The 24,407-nt window shown below is 40.0% G+C and overlaps 2 protein-coding genes across 2 annotated transcripts; one reads left to right on the top strand and one right to left on the bottom strand.

The window, feature by feature from the left end:
• Positions 1-3,625: 3,625 nt before the first annotated feature.
• On the bottom strand, positions 3,626-18,225 carry LOC111570241 (protein sel-1 homolog 3). Its single transcript, XM_023272888.3, has 24 exons — positions 17,984-18,225; positions 16,968-17,493; positions 16,747-16,873; positions 16,168-16,289; positions 15,870-15,985; positions 15,562-15,611; positions 14,639-14,762; positions 13,926-14,064; positions 13,616-13,762; positions 13,310-13,515; positions 13,031-13,210; positions 9,096-9,218; positions 8,768-8,908; positions 8,552-8,614; positions 8,296-8,472; positions 8,082-8,209; positions 7,635-7,718; positions 7,451-7,532; positions 7,124-7,199; positions 6,910-7,034; positions 6,605-6,726; positions 4,789-4,903; positions 4,496-4,559; positions 3,626-4,296 (listed from the first exon to the last, which is right to left on the bottom strand). Exons 1-24 carry the CDS (start codon positions 18,038-18,040, stop codon positions 4,061-4,063), a joined length of 3,330 nt encoding a protein of 1,109 aa, XP_023128656.3. The 5' UTR covers positions 18,041-18,225; the 3' UTR covers positions 3,626-4,060.
• On the top strand, positions 17,898-20,859 carry LOC111570242 (proteasome subunit beta type-11-like). The gene has a single exon (XM_035949375.2). It carries the CDS (start codon positions 18,820-18,822, stop codon positions 19,984-19,986), a length of 1,167 nt encoding a protein of 388 aa, XP_035805268.2. The 5' UTR covers positions 17,898-18,819; the 3' UTR covers positions 19,987-20,859.
• Positions 20,860-24,407: the final 3,548 nt, after the last annotated feature.

Here is a 24,407-nt window from a genome sequence, read left to right as displayed (position 1 = left end):
TCCTTTTACTGAAGCCTACAGCAACACTGTAACCTCTCGAAAGCACCAAACTGGAACTAACAAATGCTATTCTTGGTCCTGGAGTATATACATATGCCACAGATACAGTGCTGTGAAAAAGTACTTACCCCCCTACAGATATCTTCTATTTTTGCGTATTTGTCACACTTCAATGTTCCAAATCAAGTGTGGGAAATACACAAAAACACAACATGTCCGGAAAGCGGCAGATACTTTTTCACAGCACTGTACATGGCATGATTTTCCATTTATAGTGAGTCGGTCGGGGCTTCTTAAGCATTTCAAAACTGAAGAAATTCTTGAAATATGGTATTTAAAATTCACTTCTCGTAAAATGCAAAATTGAACAAGTAGTGTCTATGATCGTCGGTGTGATGGAGCTAAAACACACTCATGCATATTTACAGAATGAAGCCTGCAGCAGGGCACGGTGTTAACTTTAAATAATCATTAAAACAGACAGGCCTCACTGTATAAATGGGTAAACTTGAAGTTGAGGGAAAATACTAATTACCGAGTAGCTGCTTATTATATTTAGGACTTTTATTTGCTTTTATTGTCTCAGCGGAGAGTGTTGCTCATCAGGTTGGTAGATACAGATGTTGCCAAAGTCCAGCTGAGGTTGCACAGGGATACATGCTATTTTTAGATATATTATAGCTAAGCAGGGCAGTATACTATACGCATGTTATTGTTCTATCTTGTTCTTGTATCTGTAGATTTTAGAGCTAAGGTAAAACGGGTGTTGAGGGAGTCGATGCATTGCTTTCACCTTTTAGTGTGACTTCTACAGATATCCACAGCAGAAAGTGTGCATATGATATAGGCATAGTCGTGGAATACTATTAGTCCGGACATTGCGCGCATACCATGAACACGTGATACGAGTTGGTTTTAGACCACAGGACTTTGAAACATGTCCGGAACAAATCAAATATTAGTTTTTTTCTGAACAAGAATGCCTTCTGGTGAATATTCCTCCATAATGGCCAAATATTCCAAAGGGTTCAATAAAAGTTTAATTCAACTAGAAAAGAAGGAAGAATGTGAAAGCTGTAAATCAATGGAAGTGTCAGTGTGCAGTAATGCTGGTCAAAGTGTGCGTTAGCCACGAACTATAGCACACAGTGTGGCAATCCAAGGTCACATCAGCCAGCATGTTATCTACTTATTAAATAATCAGCAGAAGAAGAAGTCCATCTATTCATCACATAATTGCAAATCACACTCGAATAATGCCCGCCTCTCTAGTGGACAGTGGTTTTACGGTTTATAACTTAAATAAATGTAATAATCAGTGAAATCATATTAGACCAATGAAGATTTTCTGATCCGCTGACTTTGGTCTGAGACTTCATAATTAATGAAGAAGTAGATGATGAGTCACAACTACAATATCAAACTGTGACTTGAATAAAGAATGGTGTCAATGAGTAACAGGAATGGGTGAAAGAGCAGACAGCAGCTCCAACACAGAAGTGGTGAGCAGGAACAGATACATGTGAAGTTACAGCCACTTATGTTAGCGAGGAAAAAAAAGGATTGAAAAGTTTCTTCTTCTTAAACATACTCCTGGCTGACTTTTGCTGACAACAGTGAGAGACCGTGAAATTTTAACAGATATCAGTGATGTCCAGATGATGAATGAACTTATTCTTCTAGCATTAAAATAGTTTCACCACGCTGCCTTCAGCCATCACTACTTTGTGTTCAATCTAGTTAACATACATCCACATCCACAGTAAAATCAATGAGTCCGTGTTACCTTATTTGACAGAAATCTGTGCATTTTCCTGTTGTTTCTGACCATTTGATGAATATAAGTATCTGCAATGAAAAAATGGTTAAAAATACATATTTTTTAAATTTGCAAATCTTATAATTTTGCCACTGATGACTTTCCTATGGTCCAGTGTTGAAGCAAAACAATTTTAATAGTAGTTGGTCAGACTCAGACCATCACTTAAACTGAGGTATTAAATGTTTTCCGCATGCCAAATCGCTGTAGGTGAAATAGTTCTATTGAATACTGCTATGTAGAAGTACACAAGAATTTAGAAGTAATAATATACAGTCTACAAAAAGTATTCAATCCATCAGGAAGTTTTCTTCATTTTGCTTTTTAACATTGAATCATGTTCAATTTATTTGGACTTTTTGAAGAATTTACAAAAAAAAAGACAATTTCATATCAAAGAGAAAACAGATTTCTATAAAGGAATGTCAAATAATTGAAAGTGCAAAAAGTAAAAGAGGGGGCATTTTGAGCATGTTAGAATGGATGACATTAGCATTTCACTGAAAGCAGTGCTGTGCAGTGTAGCGCTGCAAGGATTAATCAATTAGTTGTCAACTATTAAATGACTCCAGAAGAACTATTTTGATAATCACTTCACTTTAAAGAAGCAAAAGTTACAGTTTTATGTACCCAGGTTCTTAAATTTGACTATTTTTTTGTTTCTTTCCTCCTTTATGATGGTAAAATGAATATCTTTGGGTTGTGAACCAAACAAGATGTGTGAGGATGTCATCTTAGGTTTTAGGATACACTGATGGACATTTTTCACCATTTTCTGACAGTTTCATAGACCAAACCACTAACCGATTAAAAAAGAAACTAATGGACAAACAGTTCAACTAAAGAAATAATTCTGAGAGGCAGCCTTAGTGCAGTGCCTCCTTACAGAAGTGCTCGAACTGAATGAGCTTAGTCTTGTTTTTATATACCGGCAACTGACATAAGTTTAAGCACATGAAATTCGTCACACTTCTTTGAGTGAAAGTATTAATTCTTCTCATTTTAATTAGATTTAGAAGTTGTTTGGGTTTTTTTTATAGGTTCACTGTTGATGGTGATGCTTGTTAAAACTACATCCACAAAAACTGCAGAAAACACAAGAGACTGCTGCAGTTTACACATTCGCAGTGTTTTTGGTTTGATAACTGGTCTCTTTAAAGACAGAGACAGGCGGCATCATGGGACAGAGATAGAAGAAGGAAAAGGCAGATCATTAGTCCATCCCCAAATTATACACAGACGTCACTCTGATCTGTAGGAGCTCCACATGGAGCTGTTTACACTGTGAAACTCCTTATTTAACTAATGACAGCTCCATGAATACCAACTGCACATCATCACAACAGTCACTCAGAGCTGTAAATAACTGTTAAGAACTGAGTAACTGCCTATTCTTTATATTTGTTAGCAGCCATAGAAACAAAATCCCTCAAAGGATATTGCCCATTGTGTTATCTTTATGAGCGCACAAACAACAGCACCACAGGGAGCATTAGATTTTGACTAATACCCCAACAAAGGGCTCTAAAGGTGTGTTTCACCCGCTGCATCGCTGTGGCAACTTTCTTTGCAGCCAAACTCTACTTAGTGATGGTAGAACAGATATTGCCTTATCTTATATATCAGTCTGGAGCACCTGCCCAGCAGGAGACTAAATCAATACCATTTGAAATTCCTCTGCTCTGGCTTTGCACCAGACAAAATGTTCAGTGCTTCCGCATGCTGTTGGGGCATGTCCTGTCTTCTGATCCACGTTTATCACCAACATGCCACTGATAGGACCAGAGTCAAGCCTTAATAGTTGACTCATTAGAACACGGCTTAAGGTACAACATCTCTCGACACATCCATCACTGAGGCTGAGTCTTTATGCTTTTTTATACACAAATGTATTTTTATTGGTCCCACACGTCACATAAGTGAAGGCTCACTCTTCTCCCTTTGCACCACAATAAACTACAATAAACAATAAACTGGCAATAACTAAATGAACTCTGTGATAAATATTTTAGTCTTCACAACACAAAACAATGGAAAAAATGGTAACCGAGAACACATTATCAACTCACAGATAAAGCGGCGTTTGTCTCCTGCCCGACTTAAAATGAGTCACATGCCTCCAAAACCTAAATGTGTCACACGAATAGTTCTATAACTCATCCCCTAAATGCATGCTCTTACAATATGTTGTGTCTGTGGCTCGTGCTGTGGCTATTGAGTCACTGTGCTGGGCATTGTATGTCAGAAGAGATGATAGAGGAGTGTGGTCCAGAAAGCACACAGGCACACGCCTGACAGAGTCACTGCCAAATCGCTGGTCTGCCGGAGCCACTGCTCGCCATTCTCGGTAAGCCATAGATTCCCCGTCGCCCTGTAGGTTCTTCCCATGATGCCATCTTGCTCTCTGCTCAAGTTGACACCATCATTGGTGACAGATGATGTCCTTGCCCTCAGTGCAATCAAACGGCATCTGCGTTCTGTGTTGATTTGCAGATGAGGAGGATGAAGGGCAATAAAGACACTTGCCATGGCAAACATTACATTAGAATTACACTGATTATCTTTAAATACACAAATCAGAGGAGTAGGAAGTGTGAACTAATATATGGGGAAATTGCACCATCTTGTGGCAAATACATGCAATTAGGTGCAGTAGTAAATAGCAAAAATACTTACCGAGGCAGCCTTCCAACATCACAAAGACAATGAAGACACAGACAGAAAGAGGAGATGCATATACCTACACAGAAATAAGAGAAGAATTTAAATAAATTATCATATTTTCTTCCTCAAAATAGCTGTCTAACTTTCATGTTTGACTTGTGATCAAAGCTACATTTTCACAGATTTCAATAATTAAAGGTCGATCAAATTATGAAAGGAGGATAATATAGTGAGCGAGTGCAGCTTGCAGTGTGTTGAATTTCTCTCTTACTACATACAGGATGAGCTGATTGCCTCATGCCTACCAAGAAGAGCTGTGCACCGTTCTGAGTCATTCTCCTCAAGGCTTTTCCCATCTGGAGTCTGAGCAGAGTTAAAGAACAGGGCGTTACTGCCTCTTCAGCCTCCGTATCCACACATCTTAAAGACAAAAAATGGAAACTGTGTTACAGATGATAGTATCATCAGCCTACACACTTTGTTCAAACAACAGTAAACGCATGACATTAAAATGATGAATGCTGTCAATGAGCAGACGCGGGGGTCTAACATAAACGTGTTAAGCATTAACACCTGTGAACCGAGTTTGCATATTTGCATTCTTACTAAGAATGAGAACAGTGGTACAACTCTCTAGCAAAATATATAAGCGATCAGCAAACATCCAGTAAACTTAGCTCAACTCAAAAAATGGAAACAGATGGGAACAGCTAGTAGAGCTGTCAAAATCTGCCGAACAGTTTTTAATTTTACCTTAATTTTTTAATCTGTACAATGAACAAATTGTTTATCCAGCTGCTGATTTGATTTGTTTCTAGTCTTTGTGCTGAGCTAAGTTAGCAGGTCACTGCAGATATCCACATAGTTTACCCAACAGACTGTTTTCCAAAGCACGAACTCAGGACAGGTGTATGGTGGCACAAACGTTTACAGGAACATCCTGCTAACCGGCCCTTTTAGCCTCTCTCTAGGATTCAAAAAATGTTACTACAACATTAACTCTCAGGATGCCAAAAGAATAACACACAGTAGGTACTGTAGAAAACACTAGGAGCACGCTGGAAATACAGCAACAGAGGTTTTGCCATGTTAGCCTGTAGGGTAAGTTTTATGTTATTTAATTGCAATGTTAGAGAAAAGACACTCAATGAAGGCTTCAAGAGGGTAGAAAAATGACTTGCTTGATGTTCTGTCTCTCTCTCTCTCGCTCTCTCTCTCTCACCAATTTGCATTTTTCTCCTCCAATGTTAACTCAACATCGTCAAGACCCACACAACAATTTTTCAGGGCTGCTCAAAAATAGCTACAGTGGAGTGGTTAGTTTTTACTCCCATGAAAACGACCCTGAAAGAAGTTTTACAGGAGCGGTTCTTCTTAACTTGGACAAAGGTTCAGGCCGCTCAGTTCCTGCAGTTCAAAACAGTCTGTAGGAGTTCTCTGAATCCTTTCATCTGACTATGGTGTGATTGTGAGTTTAAATGGTTTTCTGTTTGTGTTGGCTGTGCAATTGTCCACAAAGTTAGCCAGACCTCCATCTCAAGTTTTCCACAAATCTACTTTGCATTTGCAAATAAGACCTTCAGGCAAACTTGCAGCAACATTGCCAAAGGCTCACCAAAGATGTCTGCCAGAAACCTTAAATTTGAATACGGGACTCATTTACAACAACAAAGCTTTCTGTGGCGTTACACTGGTAACATCAAATATCGAACATTTATAGTTTTGGAAAATAATCATAAAAAAGGTTATTGGAATTTTAGGAATGTTTTGTTTTCGGTGAACCGATACAGGAGTCCAAGTGATACTAAATGTGTTTAGCAGCTTCTACCATTAGCAGACTGACTTTGAAATGTGAGTTTTGGCAACATATTTGCTTGCCATGAGTTACAGAAGAAAATTGTTATGACCCATGTCTGTATGGTAAATAATTATCAAAATGTAGCACAGAGACAAGCCTTCATATTTTTGTTTAAAGAACAGTAGAAACATGTCAGAGTTAGTCTCATTTCTACAACATACTAGAAAGTGCCCTGGGTTGTTGAATATGTGCTAACACTGGTCACCCTAAAACACTGATTGTCTTCATTCATTGTAGTGTGAATGGATTATTTTAAAAAGTACCTTTTCAAGACCTTCTCCATCACAGTATCCAGCTTATCAAGATGTGACATGTTAAACAAGCCGTAGATGCTCTGAGGAAGACTGTGTCCTTGTTGTGCCAAAACAACCAAGTTGTACATTCCCTGTGAGTCAGTGTGAAAATAAAATCATAACAAGAGGCTGATGGGTTATTCACTGAGAAAGTCTCCAAATAATAACACTGTATAATGCTGTTTGTTGTTTTTATTGCGGTGGGCCTGAGCCCGTGGAAGTTTAATTAAGTTTATCATAGGGTGATGAGATTACAGCCCAAGTAAATCTGTCACCTGAGGGCTGCCTGCTAGAGCCGCTCTGCCATACATTGATATGGCCTGCTCAGCCAAGGATAATGACTCCTCTCGTGTGCTGGAGGAAGAGTAGTAGTAGTAGTAGTCTCCCATTTTCAGCAGAGCTATAAAAGAAGATAAATACTTGCTGTACAGTGGCCAGATTGACAGGGAGAGAGGGAGGTTAAAGCAAAATGAAATGAGATGAACTCACCGGATGGATGGGGATCATGGTTTAATATAGAATAGTTATGATATCTCCACTGACAATCATATCTGAGGTTCAGTTCCTGCATTTGGGAGAATGATTGCACAGTGAAAAAGAGCAGAGGAATGATGAAGGTTATGTTATCAACGGCTAATAATTTCCCTCTGGCTTTCTTCTTTTAGTCCGTGACAGGAATTGTGTACAATTTGTTCATCAGCTGCCATCAAAACTTCAATTATGAGACATTGATTGCAGAATTGTGCTTAAAAATCAGATTAGAGGTTCAGGCGGTGTTTAGTTTAAAGATGGGCGCAAAGCATTAAAGTTACACACCTCACACAGGTGTGCGGTGTTGCTCTGGGCCAAACCCAGACCAGTTTCAGCTGCCAGGACATACTTCACAAATGCTTCCTGCCTGTTGGCAACACAATAAAACACATTTTAAAACAAATAGTACCGACCAGAGGAAATGATTAAATGAGGACAATTGAAAAGTAATTGAAATTAATGTCCCTACTGAGTGCCCTGGAGGTAGGCCTGAAGAGCCTCTCTGATCATAAATCCAAGGTGTCCATTCTGCTCACAAACCTTTTTTAGCATTCTGTGCAGAGGGCAAAGGACGGCTGATGAATTATGGAATATAATTTACAGCACATAAACGGAAAATATTTCAACATGATCCAAAAATAGTTTCAGATTTGTCGAGGTCATCCTAAAAAAAGCAGCAACAGCCGCAGGAGGAGCTTCTTTAAATTCATAAGATACCAGAGGAACATTGGTAAGCAGAATCTCTCTGTGCCAGACAATAACACAGTGACAGTGGCTCTTATTTTTAGATATGCAAATAATGGTTTCTGACCTTGAATTAGCCACTGTCATTGAAATTAGATGCCACTGAGCTGCAGGCTACAGTGCAACAGCCCATAACAAAGCTTTCTTCACCAAGCTAATGAAAGCCTCTTACATCACAGCCCGTTCCACATCCTGAGACACCCCTTCCAGGCTTCCTGTCGATAGGTACCACGCAGCCTCCACTGATGCAGCTACATGGCCAAGCCGAGACGCATTCAGAAACTGCTGGAATGCAGCTCTCTGTGGATCACACGGAAAATATATCAGCTCACTCATCACACCTGGAGAGTGACAAAAATACATTTCTGAAGGCGTGGAACTCAAACCTCATCCTTCCAGGGTCTGTCAGGATTCTTCCCACTGAGATGATAAATTCCCAGGTTAAACATCCCGTCCTCACTGCCATTTAAAGCAGCTTGTTCGAAGTATTTCACTGCATTTCTGTGGTCTTTCAAAACAAGCCCATGGTACCAGCCTAAACCATTCAAGGCGTTAATTGAGCCCTAAAGCAAGGAAACAGACACTGCTATTCATAGTGAACACACATACTGTAAACACACCGATTGATTGCTACACGCTCACCATTGCCGCCGCTTTTTCCAGCAGCTGAAAACCTCTGGTGTAGTTTCTTTTCACTCCATGGCCCTGAAGGAATCAACATCAATCAGTGAATCAATAACTGTCAAAACAGAAGCAACGCACACACAAACAATCACACACACGCAGACACGCACACACAAAACATCCAGTGTTCGATTCAATCATAAAGTAGGTTGAGTCTTTATAATCTCACAGAACCTTCATCAGGAGGATGGAGTAGTCGTACATCGCAGAGGGATCCTTCATTTGCATGGCACTTCGCTCAAACCACTTCACTGCGGCTGCTACGTCTTTTGAGAGTCCATTTTGTCCCCAGTAAAGCATTGTTCCCATGCGTTTCTAAAGTTAATAGAGTTTTTATTAGACGGTTCTGGACACTGACTCGGCAACTGACCACAACGGACAAAATTAAAGCAGGAGTGAACTCTTTCTAAGGTTTTATACATCTTCAATAGAAAACCATACCATCTCTTTTAGTACAGTGCATCTCTTTAAAAGTCAGACCAGTTTTATAAATCACACATACCTGGGATTCTATGTCTCCTCTTTCTGCTTGATATTTCACATACTGGAAGACATCACTAGTCTCATCTATCAGACTGTTTAAATCCTCTTCATTGTTTAAATAGATAGATTCAAGTGTGCTTTGCTTTGGAAAAAAGAAAAAGGATCATTGTTAATAAAACACTTCTATTACGAATAATAATATTGCATACCTCATAGTTTCACTGCTTTGTTACTGTCACCATTAGAATTATCATTATTACACTTGCCAGCTACACTATATTGCCAAAAGTATTTGCTCACCCATCCAAATAATCAGAATCAGGTGTTCCAATTACCACAGGTGTATAAAATCAAGCACCTAGGCTGCAGACTGCTTTTACAAACATTTGTGAAAGAATGGGTCGCTCTCAGGAGCTCAGTGAATTCCAACGTGGAACTGTGATAGGATGCCACCTGTGCAACAAATCCAGTCGTGACATTTCCTGGCTCCTAAATATTCCACAGTCAACTGTCAGCTGTATTATAAGAAAGTGGAAGTGTGTGGGAACGACAGCAACTCAGCCACCAAGTGGTAGGCCACGTAAACTGACGGAGAGGGGTCAGTGGATGCTGAGGCACATAGTGCCAAGAGGTCGCCAACTTTCTGCAGAGTCAATCGCTACAGACCTTCAAACTTCATGTGGCCTTCAGATTAGCTCCAGAACAGTGCTTCAGCAGAGAGCTTCATGGAATGGGTTTCCATGGCCGAGCAGCTGCATCCAAGCCATACATCACCAAGTGCAATGCAAAGTGTCGGATGCAGTGGTGTAAAGCAGCCACCACTGGACTCTAGAGCAGTGGAGACGCCTTCTCTGGAGTGACGAATGGCGCTTCTCCATCAGGCAATCTGATAGATGAGTCTGGGTTTGGCGGTTGCCAGGAGAACCATACTTGTCAGACTGCATTGTGCCAAGTGTAAAGTTTGGTGGAGGGGGGATTATGGTGTGGGCTTGTTTTTCAGGAGCTGGGCTCGGCCCCTTAGTTCCAGTGAAAGGAACTCTGAATGCTTCAGCATACCAAGACATTTTGGACAATTCCATGCTCCCAACTTTGTGGGAACAGTTTGGAGCTGGTCCCTTCCTCTTCCAACATGACTGTGCACCAGTGCACAAAGCAAGGTCCATAAAGACATGGATGACAGAGTCTGGTGTGGATGAACTTGACTGGCCTGCACAGAGTCCTGACCTCAACCCCATAGAACACCTTTGGGATGAATTAGAGCAGAGACTGAGAGCCAGACCTTCTGGTCCAACATCAGTGTGTGACCTCACTAATGTGCTTCTGGAAGAATGGTCAAAAATTCCCATAAACACACTCCTAAACCTTGTGGACAGCCTTCCCAGAAGAGTTGAAGCTGTTCTAGCTGCAAAGGGTGGACTGACATCATATTGAACTCTATGGATTAGGAATGGGATGTCACATACGTTCATATGCAAGTCAAGGCAGGTGAGTGAATACTTTTGGCAATATAGTGCATTACTATGAACACAGCTTCATCTACTAGAGCAAAATTATCATTCACTCATCTCAGGTATGGCCATCTAATGAATCTAAGTCCAATATTCAGTCGCTTTTAGCTCTGTTTTTGGTCTCTAGCACTTCCTCAGGAAAACATTTGGCTCTTTAGTTCAGTTAGCTTTTGCCCTGAAACCAGCATTGTGAAAGCAGAAACAGTGAGCTAAAACATTAAAGTCACCTAAAAAGTGAGCTAAAATTAGCAGTAAAGCTCTCTAAAGCCGAAGGGAGATGCAGATTTGCTGTAGTTACTTTAAATATATGACTCATTGTGGCATCAAAGGTAAAAACAGGCTAAAAAACAAACCTGAGGTGTTATTCATTTAACTAATCTCAACTAATCTGATTCAACCCTGTCTCCAAAAATTTATGTCCCCCTACAACTAAACTGCATTATCATTTACACCTTGTGACATACCAGGAGAGGCATTTTGTTGAAAGAGCCACAAAATCCATGTTGTGTAGTTGGAAAAGAAGGAGGAATGAGTCAGCTACAGGATTGTAATCCAGAAGACTTGGATACATGTATTACGTGGGGCCTTTATTTTTAGACTTAAGTATGGTTTTCAGTTTCCACTCAATGCTTGGTTACGTTTAGTCAACAAAATTACGCAGTTCGATTTTGAAAAATATCACACTTTGGTTGGCACTTTCACAACAATACATGTTTGAAGCTTGGTTAAATTTAGGCACAAGAATGTCTTTACACCATTTGTTTAAAATAGAACTCTTTCACACCGTGTTTGAAGCTTCGTCTTCATTTGTCAATTTGAAACACAATTGCGATACTTCATCAACAAACATAATCTGGCAAAAAATATGTTTCCTTCAAAACATAACTGAGAATGCAGTTGTATAGAAAGGCAGACAGGGCTGCATCGGTCAGGACTGTGTGGGTGTGGTTTGATGAGATTTGATTGACAGCTGTGCTCGTGATTAAAATAGTGTTAAATCCTGATCGATACTCAGAAGCACACGTCACCTTTTTTTAATTGAGCTTGGCCCTCTTTAAACCAGCCATCTCAGCACTTCTGGCTGTCATCCCATAAAACAACACAGACAGAAACAGAAAATAGAAAATAAGGTTTCACTGCCTTTAATCAATATCAGTTACAGATGGGTTGTTGTACTGTCATCTACTCTGGGCCTTAGAGAGCTTTTAAGCTGGTCTAAATGCCGTAGATAAAGTTTTTGCTACTAGACCCGTTTTCCTGGTGCATTTGCTGCCTATTCAAGCTGCAGCGACAGTAAGGTATCGCTGCTGTTTTAATGCACTTGTGTTAATTAGATCCAGCTTATTTAAATACTCAGAGAATAAACAGGAAATCAGTCGGAAGTAGTCTCAAAGCGGGGTGCTTATCTTTGGAGTGCTCTCCCTCTACTCCTCAGGAAGTCAAACTCATTCCCATTTTTAAATGAAGATTTAAGACCTACCTATTCTCTGTGTACTGCAGCCTCCTCTGATCCAGCTGGCTGGACCAGCAAACATGCTATTAATCATATTTTGGGGACTCTAGGTTTTGCAACACTGTTGCCATGGGCTGGCACACGTGTACACAATGTGTGCACGTTTGTGAGAACGCGTTTGTGCGTGACTGGCTTTTTTGTATTGTGCATTTCCTTTATCTATGTTTTGGACATCTGAAAGAAACTTCACACTAATTTTTCATGCTTATCTGTTGCAGAGAGATAGAAAGAATCACTCACATATCTGCTTAATTAGCTTAGCTTAGTGTAAAGAGTGAAAACAACCAGTCGGGAAATAACAAAATCTGCCTACTGTCACTTTTTACTTTTACTAATTAACATCTAATATCTCATTTGTTTAAGCTCTACAAATACAACACGCTAAAAACACCAAATTATGGTTTTACCATAGACTATACTTAAAAGACAGATACAGAAACCATGAAGGCACTCACTGGTTTATGAATGAACGTTGTGAAGTTTCAAGTTCTCAATTTTGCTGTTGCCATCTTGCTTTTTTGCAACCGAATGTGATGAGTGACAGTCAGATATGAAAATATGAGGACACTACTAGTGACAACTTCTCATTTACAAGGTAGCCAAACCTTAACACATAAACTACTACTACTTTATCATCTTTTTTACTTTCAATGGGACCGTAATTTACAAAAAGAGCATCACATTGTATAGCAAGTAGTTGGAGGATACATTCAGTAGGGGTCAAATATCATTCTTGAGTTGATGTGCAGAGCAGTGTGAAAAATGCAAATCCAGTGAGGAAAATGGCTATTTCTTTTTGTTTTCTGTCTTTATACTAAGCTAAGCTACACTAAACGGCTGCTGACTGTTGCTTTATATTGAACAAATGGCTGTGAAAGTGATATCCATCTTCTTAATCTCGCCAAGTTATTGATTTCTGTTATTTAAACATACCTTATTTTCATGTACATTGGAAAGGTCAGTGCTGCTTTGCGCTCCAACATTGGAATAGTAGCTATAGGCCATGTCCATGTCTTTAGGAAACCCATCAATTCCTTGTGTGTGTTTGTACCCTGCATGCATCAGGGCAAAGCGGTCATCACCAGAGGCGCCAATCAAACTATAGACATGACCCTGGAACAAAGGGAGGTCAGAATCATCAGTCATTATTACAGAAGTGACTTCAGATGTGATAAAGTGGCAATTAAGATACAACGAAGGCATTGACTCAACCTGCTGTTGATTGGCTGGTTGTCCCAGGAAAGAAAGGTGGATGGTAGCCAACAAAAGAGATGCTTTGTGATTTCCAAAGCAGGAGGATACTTGTAATAAAGAAACTGATTTGGATGTGATTTTCATTTGAGACTTATCCACAGGGAACACTGTGCCAATGGCCTCCTCAAACAAAGTACTTCTGAGGTGTTTCATACCCAAAGATCCTACAGAAAACAGATAACTGTGTAAGCTGTATAATATATCTCCTCTGGAGTTCATACAGTATTTGATCAATGTCTTAAACAGTGCAAAAATCTATAAAACCTGTCTTGATCTCTTCCTCTTTTGCTTGCAGGAAATGAAAGAGTGTGTTGTATTTTAGTTGTCTTTCCAGTGTCCATGCTTGTGTACAAGTTTTCTCTTTCTCTTCAAACTGACCCCGCAGTCGTAAGAAGTCAAAAGTACAGACACCTGAAATAAAGCACAAAAGGCAACCTGGTAGCAGTATTCCTATCATTCTCTACAGGTGTGCTGTTGTTGCATTGACACCCTTTGTATGAGATCTGTCCAAGGTTTCTCCCTGCAGAATGGTTGAAACATGTCTTTTATAGAACTTGTCAAAATAATATCTCACCTTTGTTGGCTGGAGACAGAAGGTGACTCTTGGTTACTTCTTGCAGAAAAGCTTTGGTAAATGCTCTTATTTCACGGCACTCCTGATGAGTCCTCTCCAGTTCATGTAATGTTGACTGGGGTTGAAGAGCATTTTCTATCTGTGACAAAAATAGAACTGTATCTGAAACTGGCATTAAAGTTCATGTCCATTCATTGATTTAGCTCTTTAAAACTCATCTCTGTGTATCAAAGGCATTAAATTATTATTTTTTTCTATGAAAATAACCCCTTCTTGCTTTAAAATGGCTTGGATGTAACTCTGCACTATTGCATCTGCAATAATGGCATATCTGCCTCTAATTAAATGAACTCTTTCCAAGTTTCAGCAACTATGCTCAAATTACTCGACGCTACATTTAGGCAAGTTGCAATGTTGAAGTAATTCAGCCATACATGTTTGAACAAAAACAATATTCTAAAGTAGAATAATGAAACCCTGGCTGTGTGCATTTTTGAGACTATGATCAATATGCTGCAGTTTCAATGTGGAAATGCTCAGCCGTGCCGTTGACTGTTTTTTTCACTCTTCATGTGTCTTCTAGTATGTAGAAAACACCATATGGACATGCTAACAAGGTAAAAAAATATAAAAATTTTTTAGATAGATTCTGTATTAGTCAAAAAATAGCACAACAATTTCATCAGATTTATAATCGGATGAGAAGGCATTACCTCTTTGTTCCCAAAGCGGTAGTATTTTATGGGCCCAAAATACCCATGTATGCCAGGTATGAATTTGCCTCCTCCAATACCAAAGTATCCATCTGTGTCATCATAATGGATACTTCCCTGAAACCTGAAAGATATTAAATACCACTCAAAAAAGCAATCATTTTCTTTGTACACTGAACAAAAAATTAAATGCAGCATGTAATATTTTATTAAATTCTCTCCAGTTGTTTGAATATGTATGATGTTGTTGTTCTAACACATGGCATCTCCACAACAGAATTGACTTCATGAAGCAATAAAGTACGCACTATAGCGGAAACGATAATAGGCAGACTGAAATTGGGGTCACTGAATGGACAGCACAAGTTAGAAACGAGCGTGTCTACCGTTTGATCGTAGAGTGCCACATAGAGTTAATGAGGTTGTCAATGTTGTCTTGTGGAATGCTGTTCCACTCTGTACTGAACTGTTTGGTGAAGTTGCTGGAGGGTATTTTGGGGGACAGTTGTTGGACACTTCCATCCAGAGCTGTCTGAAATGATTTCTTACACAACAAATGGTGGAGTTGTGGACAGTCAAGTGCTTGACTGCAGCTCCTAATGACATGCTAGCGTCCAGCATGCCAACAGCTTGTTCTCTTCCTTCTCTTGCCATCTGTGGCACCAAGTCATTTGAATAAAGCTGCATCTGAAGGCAAATTCTAATAGTCACTGGTCTCAAGGACTGTCTGTGTGGTAGTCGCACTATCTGATCAATATCCTTTAAAGCCACACCTGTCTACTGTGTGGATTAACTCAAGGGTCAAACATCTAGTTTTTTGTTTTGCTCATTATTCAGTATTTTTCTTTTGCTGTAACTGGACTAATAGCTGCTTTCTGAGGGCAACAGTTGTGTCTTACATATTTCATAGCAAAAAGTCTTACTCATAAGCAGATCTGTAGGTGTCATCATCCCATGTTGTATCCAGCAGCACCTGAAAGTCAGACATAACAGTGCATGAGCTCAGAAAAAACCTACTCAGCTGTGAACGACTTCAAATTGCGACTGCAATTGCCTGGAGTTTCCCAGCTGGAAAGGAAACCATCTTTCAGGATATTACAGCTGGGAAACAAAGTCAAGGCATCAAACAAAACTCAGAAGAAAAAGGATGACTAGAAGATGTGTCCTAAAGCTACATTTTAATTCCTATGTCTTGTACCACCACCCAAAGGCGAATACTGAGGTGCTATACCTTCGAGTCCTGTATATAACAGTCTAATCTGATCCATGTCCACAGGGGCAACACTACACCGGTTCGGAAAGCTTCATCTTCTCCTCCTGTCACTCGTGCCTGAATTATGACGTCCCCTACACAGGAGACATGACAATCGTATATTTCACCACAGGAGATCCAAAGCTCCTTATTAATACATTAGACAGTCTGTTCCACAGTCACATAGAACACACATCATCACTCACAATCATCTCATGATACCTCAGTCTAATCCCCAAACTTGTATTAGGTGTACACACAAGCTGACGTAACCCACCTGTGTCTGTAAGCTGCATCAGAATGGAGTTGTATAAAATTTTCCTATCAACATGATGGATGATCCCGCAGAGCTTCTGGTGACACCATTTCAGTAGGTAGATCCACACAGATAAGGTGACGCTGAAAACCAAGCAATGAAACATGATTTGACAAATCATTTCTTCACCCACTCAAGCGAGAGGTTAGATTTAAAGCACTGTGCTGCCTGCTAAAAATGACTGACCTCGCTGTCTTTCGTTGACCGTAAATAAAAAGCTTATATGCTCTGGTGAAGAGGCTTGGTGAAGCTTGTAAAGTCATTTATAAAGACAGTGAAGTAAAAGTGGAGTGTGTTCTAGCAGATGCTCACACTGAAAGGGAAACAATCACTGACCTGTAGCCTGTCAATCTGTTGATATAAACACAAACCGCTGGTGTTATATAGTGCACATCTGAAGCTTTATGCGCTGCTGATGTCCATCTTTATAATATTTAACATCTAAAAAATCTGCTCCCTGCAGGAAATGCTTTTATTTTGCTGGGTTCACTTTTACACAGAATAAGAGTGAGATAAAATAAGGTAAATTAGAAGTTCAACCTTGGCTTTGTCACAGCTTTAAGACGGGCTCTTTCTAGGGCTCTATTGATGAAAGGCTGGAACCTGCGGACCACTCCAAAGTGCTCACCAGTGCTTGCCAGAGGGAACTTTAACATATCGATTACATCTGTGCACAGGCAACACAGAAAAAGACTACATTCAATATTTAAGCTTTGTAGATAAAGATGCAGAGAAAATGACAATGTGATTAAGGGTCTGACCTGACTCATGTGGACACTGATGGATTCTGTTGCTGGTCATTTGCCACATCAGTTGAGCAGACCATGACGGGCACCCAGCGGGAGGTTTACTTGGCCGCTCAGAGAGTGGCATTATCTTTAGCACTTTGTAAATCCTCAACATGGAGCTGCGGTATGTGCTGAGTAAACTGCCATTTTTAAAACAGTCCAGCCAAGCACGAACTGTCACATCCTGGGTGTCCAAAATGTTCCTGTTGAAAAAGTCACGTTGATACGAAATGGACGGAGGCAATCTGAGCAGCACCTGGTGGATCCTGTAGACTCGGGGCGTGCTGCTGATCCATTTCCTCCTGAAGACCACTAAATCTGTCTTCCTTAATGTGGACACCACCACTTCCACTGCGAGCCGACATGGCCTGGAGCATCGATACCGCACACGGACCACTGAGCCATCTACCACTTTGTCAGGGACTGAGTCAAACCCTATGTAATTGTCACGCAGCATCTCATCACTGTGGGTCGGAATGCTTTGTAACACACTCTGTCCCTGGGTGAAGTGAAAGAAAAAATTAAGTGAATTTAAATAGAAACAGGCAAGCGTGCAGTGTTTTTCTCTCAAGCAAATTAATGCTTTATCTCTATGCTAGGCACTGTACACAGAGATTTCAGAGCTTTTTCTTTGATAACAACTGCCTGCTGCAACTGAAAACAAAACTACGAGAGCATTGAGAGGGCACCAGAACCGTAATGGTGATGTCCACAGAGATGAACAATGAGCTGAAACTTGTTAAAAAGCTTTGCAAAATTAAGGGGGAGCCGTAGATTAAGGTGATAATTGAAATAATTTGTAGGTTCATCACTAAAAGCATCTGCCTTCACATTATCATAGTGTTTTCAGTTGTCATTAAACACATTCTAATGATAAAAATATCAATTATAGCTGCTTTAAAGTACATTAATATAAAATTCAGAAAAATGAGTGTTGGTTTCATATTCGATTGATATCAATGTAATTAAAGATTGACAAAATTGCTTACCACTAGAACAGAAGCAGTGAGGACACATCCAAAAACGATATAGTGAAACGCATTCATTTTGAGTTTTGTCTGGCTTGAGAAAAATTAAAACAAAAAGAAATACTGATTCCTTGGAGTCATTATGAATCCATTCAAAATTTAAAGTTATTTATCTTTAAAATAATGTTGGCTCACAGCATTTTAGCCCAGGCTAGTGCACTTGACAGAACAGGTGGCTGCTGTGAGAGCATACACCCTCTGTAATGCAGGATTACCTGATATTCTGGTGTTGCAAGTCAACTACTTTGCATTAATTATCTTTAAAGGGCTAGTGCATAAGAGGGCTTGGTTAGATTTTATCTGCTGTGCAACAAAAATGTTGTTTGATTTATTTTATTTGTGATTCTATTAGGGAACTTTTCATGCAAGTGATGCATCAAAGCGTAGAGTCTAACTTAATTTGATGTGCTCGAGCCAAGGCTTTGACATCACCCTGCGTCCTCTTGGCCTACGCCCACACAAGACTTTGAAGAAATCTGATCTGAAAAACAACCTGATATCGCAGCCAAAATTAATTACCCATGGGCTACTGACTTTTTTATGCTTCAAAGTCAAGGGAATGAAGCATCGGTAATGCTGCTGATGGTTTGTTTTAGCGACCACACACATGGACACGGACATGGTTGTCTATATAAAAGGTGACTGCTGCTAAAATAAACTACTGCAGCTCTGGGCAGGGCACAAATCTTTACCAGACAAGTAATACAAACATTCGGGAATGGATCTAACTGCGAAAAACCCAGAGAGTATAATTTTTTTCTCTTTTTTGGATATATAAAACAAAGTCCTCACATTCAATGGCTTTACAGGATCTGTGCAATTTCCAGGACATTTTTCAGGACAGTCTTATCCAACAGTGCTTTTTGGGGACATTTGAAAAGAACACTGCGTGTGATTATGTGAGCAGTTTATCCACCAGGAGTAGCACAAGTCTGTTCAATTTTTACATACCAGTGGCTGAGTACTTAGATGAAAGTCCAATACAATTTGGGCAAATCAGCACCATCCAGAGCTCCAGTGCCATTTCATCTCAAGAATCCATCTTATCACCCTCCTCCTTGCCTACAAGCCTTCCTTTTGCTTCCTCCCAGTCTGTGCCTCTTCCCTTCCCCATGTCTCATGGCACCACCACTTTGGCTTTCATGTTTCAGGGCGGCGTTCTCGCAGCAGCAGACACTCGTTCCAGTTGTTCCGGCCTTGTGGCGTGTCCAGCCTCCCAGAAGATCCTGCCCATCCACAGTCACTTGGTGGGCACTACCTCGGGTACATCGGCTGACTGTGCGCTCTGGAAACGGATTCTGGCTCGAGAACTGCGCCTTTACCAGCTCCGCCATGGCCGACGCTTGTCCACAAGAGGAGCTGCCAAATTGCTTTCACACATGCTTCATCCTTTCAAGGGAACTGAGCTGTGTGTTGCTGCAACGCTGTGTGGGTGGGACGGAGGAGAGGTGGATGATGGATGCCATGCAGGTACAGTGATTGATCTCAGAGGTCATGGAGGAACAACAAAGAGTCAAATGACTGACCAGGAGAAGCACTTAGATACCCCCAATGAAAAGGTCTCTCTGCCAGAGACTCAGAGCTCTGCTTTTTCTGAGCAATACTTTGCAAGGAAGAAATTAAGTTTCTCCGGACCCGGTCTGTTTTATGTATGCAGTGATGGTACTCGCCTGCAGGGAACGCTCTTCTCTGTGGGTTCAGGATCCCCTTATGCCTACTCAATTCTGGACCAAGGGGTTCGATGGGGTCTGACAGTGGACGAGGCCACATCAATAGCTAGAGAAGCTGTGTACAGAGCTACGCACAGGGATGCATACTCAGGAAACTGTGTAGACATCTATCACATCACCTCAAACGGATGGACTCGCAGGAGCAGAGAAGATTTGAAAGAGGAATATTACAGAGAAAAGGAGAGGCGAAGACATGAGGGAAGGGGGAGAAAGGACGTGACTGTGTCGGAGTAAAGACATGAAACAAACTAAAATGTCACGAGGAAAGAAAAGGCAAACATAGGGGAGTATTTTGGAGAGATGTGGTAGCATCTTTGCAGCAGATACTAAATTAATGAACAGGACAGGCAGTTGCATCCTCCAGGCTATTTCTCAAATGATTTGGGCATGCCTATCGTTCCCTCTAATAAACAGCTGATGTTTTGTTTGCGGTGATGATAAAATGTGTTCTAACAGCGCACTGCTGGCTGGCATTTTGATTTAGACATTAAAACATTATGAATCATTTCAAGCATGTGAGGTAATTACTACCTACTCCTGCATGTGGTGGAATCGCATAAACAGGGAGAAGCTGAAAATGGATAATCCAAAAAATCTAAATGTCTGGAGGCTGAAGGTCATAATGGATTGCCATGTGCGAGGGAACACATTGAGCTGTAGCAATAAACAGGCTGAAAACTTGATTTGTGTCTGCTGTCGGATTACTTCTGAAGTTTCTTTGACACTTCAATAAATTAATGAATAAAAGAAATTTTGCTGAACGTGCCTGTTCATTTTGTTTGAGCGCTGCAGTCGTAAATTAGACATACTAGAAATTATTCAAACGACAGTGAGTCTGCAAAGGATTTTACAGAGCTGCCCAGCGCTTGGCCACACCTTCTCAAACTTTAGCGAAGATACTAATAGTGTGGCGATGGACGGTTTCCAGGGCAACACAACACCACCGCATGAGAGTAGTTTTACAGCATATGTGTTACACTACATGTCAAAATGCTTGAGCGGTGCATGAAGTCGTGTCTCTACATGCGGATATGATGAGTTAATTCCTGAGTATCGAAGTATATTGTATGTGACGCAGGTTTTAATGGCTCACATGTGCATATGTGTGCAGCGGGCATATCTCTGTCTGATTAACAGTATATAATAAATTACATGCAGAGATGCGTGACTGCAACATGAGTGGAAATGTGCACTCGACTCGTACTACTGTGTGATTGACTGCAGCTGGGAGAGTAAGCGGGGGAAAGCCTCCCTTCCTCCCAAACCTCATCCATAATTCCCATCTTTGGAAGTTCATTAATGGCAGAATTATTGAGCAAGAGGAAAGAAAAAAGAAAAAAAAAAACAAGTGGAAACCGATTTGGTGGTCCAGATTCAAGAACTCGCAGAGACAGACTTGAAGCTTTGTGTTTTGAAAAGAAGCAAGGACAGAATTGTAAATCAAAGCTCGGAGCCTGCGAGCAGATGAACTGTGATTTGAGGGAGCAGCAGTTCTTCCTTTGCTTGGCCTCTTCAAAGCTCTTTGTTCAGTTTTGGCACTTTCTATTCCTTACATGCACACTTGAGCTGAGAACAGAACAAACTCTGCTGGATTTGACCAAAAAGTGAAATGTCACACACTCCGCTTTCTAAACTTACCAGACTACATCTGTTTTGTTTTTTTTTATTTGTCTAAAAGAACTTACGAACATACAAACCTATCAGCCAAAAAGTTTGCCAAAAAGAAAAGAAAATCATGACAGCTCTTTGTTCTGTGCTTTAGAAATGTGTCCCTGCATGCACCCAAATCCTCACTGGTAGATTGATTACTGCTCAGCTTTGTTTTGTGCTTGCTCAGTAGTTTTGGCATTAATAAACCCCACAGTACACAGCTGAGTACAAGGGATCTGAGGAGTGACCTTAGGGTGGCAAGTTTTCTTTCTAGTCGTATCGCTGAACACTTGTCTCATCACCACTTGTTTAAAGGCTCTCTTGATTCGTTGTCATCAGACGGGGGATGATCAAGAAACATGGAAAGGCTGCACTCAAAAGTGGCTGTGTGCAGAGGTGCTCAAATAGTGTCTTGCAGGAAGTACTGTTTCTAATCAAAAGAAGACCTTGGGTGCAAATCAAACGCGAAATGTATCAAAAAATTCAAAAAATATATCATGTTAGAAGGCATTATCCTATTCGTTTGTCTGCGATATACATTGTGATATGAAACCACCACATAGCTGAAGTAACTGTATCTAGAAGGATTGGGGTGATTTCATCTCCACTGAGAAACAAAAAAGCTGAAAAAAAGCCCTTTTCATGTGGTGTAGCACTGGCAAAGATATTCAATATAGTATTTTTCTTTGGGCAGCTCTCAGATCTGTCTTCGCATTCCTCACACAGCTTTTTGATGTTATTTTAAATGGTAAAAGAAATTAGTTATGTTTCTTCCACTCATGGCAACCACTGTAAGACACTGCTGACTGTGGCTGCAACTACCAATTATTTTCACTGCTGACTAATCTGTTATTTTCTCAAATAATCAGATAATTGCTTTTAAAATGTCAGGAAGTTGTAAAAAAAAAATAAAATAGTTAATCAGTGTCAATCAGTGACGTCCTCTAATGTCTTGTTTTGTCCACAACTCAAAAACATTCAGTAAAGAAATCAGAAAATGCACATTTTTAAGGAGCTGGAATCAGAGAATGTTGACATTTTTTTCTCCCCTCAAACTGATGAAACGATAATCAAAATAGTAGGTGATTAATGTATTCTTTGATTAACCGTTGCAGCTCTACTGTTGACTGAGTAGCTGTTTTTGCTCAATGTCATCCTTTCTGTATTGCAAAGGAAAGGCTGCACTCAAGAGTGACTCAGTGTTGTGCAGAAAGTACTGCCACTAATCAAAAGAAACACTTGGGGGCAAATCAAACATGAAATTCATTAAAAAATATCCCAATATAAGAACTTTTCCTGGTTGCAAGGGGTGGATTTTTTTTCTAAGTGCAAATTGTTTATAGTGTGATATCAGATAAAGCTGCACAACAAAGGAAAAATCTTGTACTAAAGTTTTTAGTTTGTCTGATATATATATCTTGTCATAAAAAAACACCACATATCTAAAGTAATATAATTGTTATTATTGACCATTATGATTGCATATTTCTGTATTTACCCCCTTGTTGAATACCCAGCTGCTGTAACAACAGAATTTCCCTCTGAGGATTAATAAAATCTAAGTCTAAATAACTGTATGTGCAAATATTTATTCGGTCTAAAATGACTGGGGTGATTCCATCTCCACAGAGAATAAAAAACTATTGAAATAAAATGAAAAAATATTTTATCATGTGGTGCAAAACTGGCAAAGTCACCCAAAATAGTATTTTTCTTTGGATGGCCTTCAGATCTGTCTTTGCATTCATCAAGCAGCTTTGTGATGTTGATTTAAATGTTCAAAGAAGCTAGTTGTGTTGCCTCCACTCATGGCTACCACTGTAAGACACTGCTGACTGTGGCTGCAACTACCAATTATTTTTATTGCTGACTAATCTGTTATTTTCTCAAATAATCAAATAATTGCCTTTAAAATGCCAGAAAGTGGTGAAAAAATAATCAGTGTCAATCAGTGACATCCTCTAATGTTTTGTTTTGTCCACAACCCAAAAACATTCAGTTTCCTGTCAAAGAGGAGTAAAGAACCCAGAAAATGCACATTTTAAAGGAGCTGGAATCCAAAAATGTTGACTTTTTTTCTTCCCTCGAACTCATGAAATGATGATTATAATAGTAGGTAATTAATTTAATCTTTGATTAAACATTGCAGCTCTACTGCTGACTGAGTAGCTGCTTTTGCTCAGTCATTCTTGCTGCATTGCAAACAAATGGCTCACACAGTGTTTTGCAGAATGTACAGTTTATTTTAAAAAAGAAACATTTGAGTGCAAAACAAACATGAAATGTATAAAAATATCTTTTAAAAAAATATGATGATATAAGACATTATCCTGGTTGCAAGAGTCTGAATTGCACATCTACATAAAAGTTTCTCAAAGAAATCTACTTAAAGTTGTTTTCTGAAATGGACTGTATATGAAACTGTTCATTACTCCCAATATAATCACATCATGAGAGATGCAGAGAAATAAAATATGCCATCCAAGTGTGAAGTGGGGGTAATTACTGCCAAACGCATGAGGCATGTTTTTAGCAGGTGAGAGAGGAGGGCTATTGGAGAAATTTAATGCATCCTTGAGTGGCAATTTTCTGGTCCAGCTTCTGGGTGGCACAACAGGGAAAATGCAAAGTTACTGGAGATGATTATGCAGACTGGCTATATTTAAGCAGATTTTTTAAAAGCATGCTGCATGGCTTCAAAGAAATAGGAAAATACTGAAGGGGCTTAAAGGAAAATTATCATAATAGGAGTGATGATTAGAAAGCAAAACTGGGGGGTTTTTTTGGAAATGTTTTGTACACGAATATGAGACGAGCTAATTTGTTGGTATGTATGTCTGAGTGTCTCTCAGTGGCCACTATAGTCAGAAATAGCAGGCTTTTAGGGTGACTGTCGTCTTTCTGTGATAGTTACAAACTAATGGAGAGAGAAGGGGGGAGGCAGAGAGAAAGAGAGAGAGAGGAGAGAGGAGAGAGGGAGGGAAGGGGAGGCAGAAGGCATAGAG

This window comes from Amphiprion ocellaris, chromosome 2 (genome assembly GCF_022539595.1).
Source record: "Amphiprion ocellaris isolate individual 3 ecotype Okinawa chromosome 2, ASM2253959v1, whole genome shotgun sequence".
NCBI classification, from domain to species: domain Eukaryota; kingdom Metazoa; phylum Chordata; class Actinopteri; family Pomacentridae; genus Amphiprion; species Amphiprion ocellaris.
The sequence above is the reverse complement of the archived record's forward strand: the minus strand, read 5'-3'. Positions and strand labels throughout refer to the sequence as shown.

Coding starts and splice junctions, on each gene's coding strand:
- LOC111570242 (XM_035949375.2), top strand. CDS start 18,820: ATGGCTTTACAGGATCTGTGCAATTTCCAGGACATTTTTCAGGACAGT.
- LOC111570241 (XM_023272888.3), bottom strand. CDS start 18,040: ATGAATGCGTTTCACTATATCGTTTTTGGATGTGTCCTCACTGCTTCT. Junction 16,874..16,967: donor TCAGTGTCCACATGAGTCAG/GTCAGACCCTTA, acceptor GCCTGTGCACAG/ATGTAATCGATATGTTAAAG. Junction 9,219..13,030: donor CCAATGTACATGAAAATAAG/GTATGTTTAAAT, acceptor TTTTTTCCAAAG/CAAAGCACACTTGAATCTAT.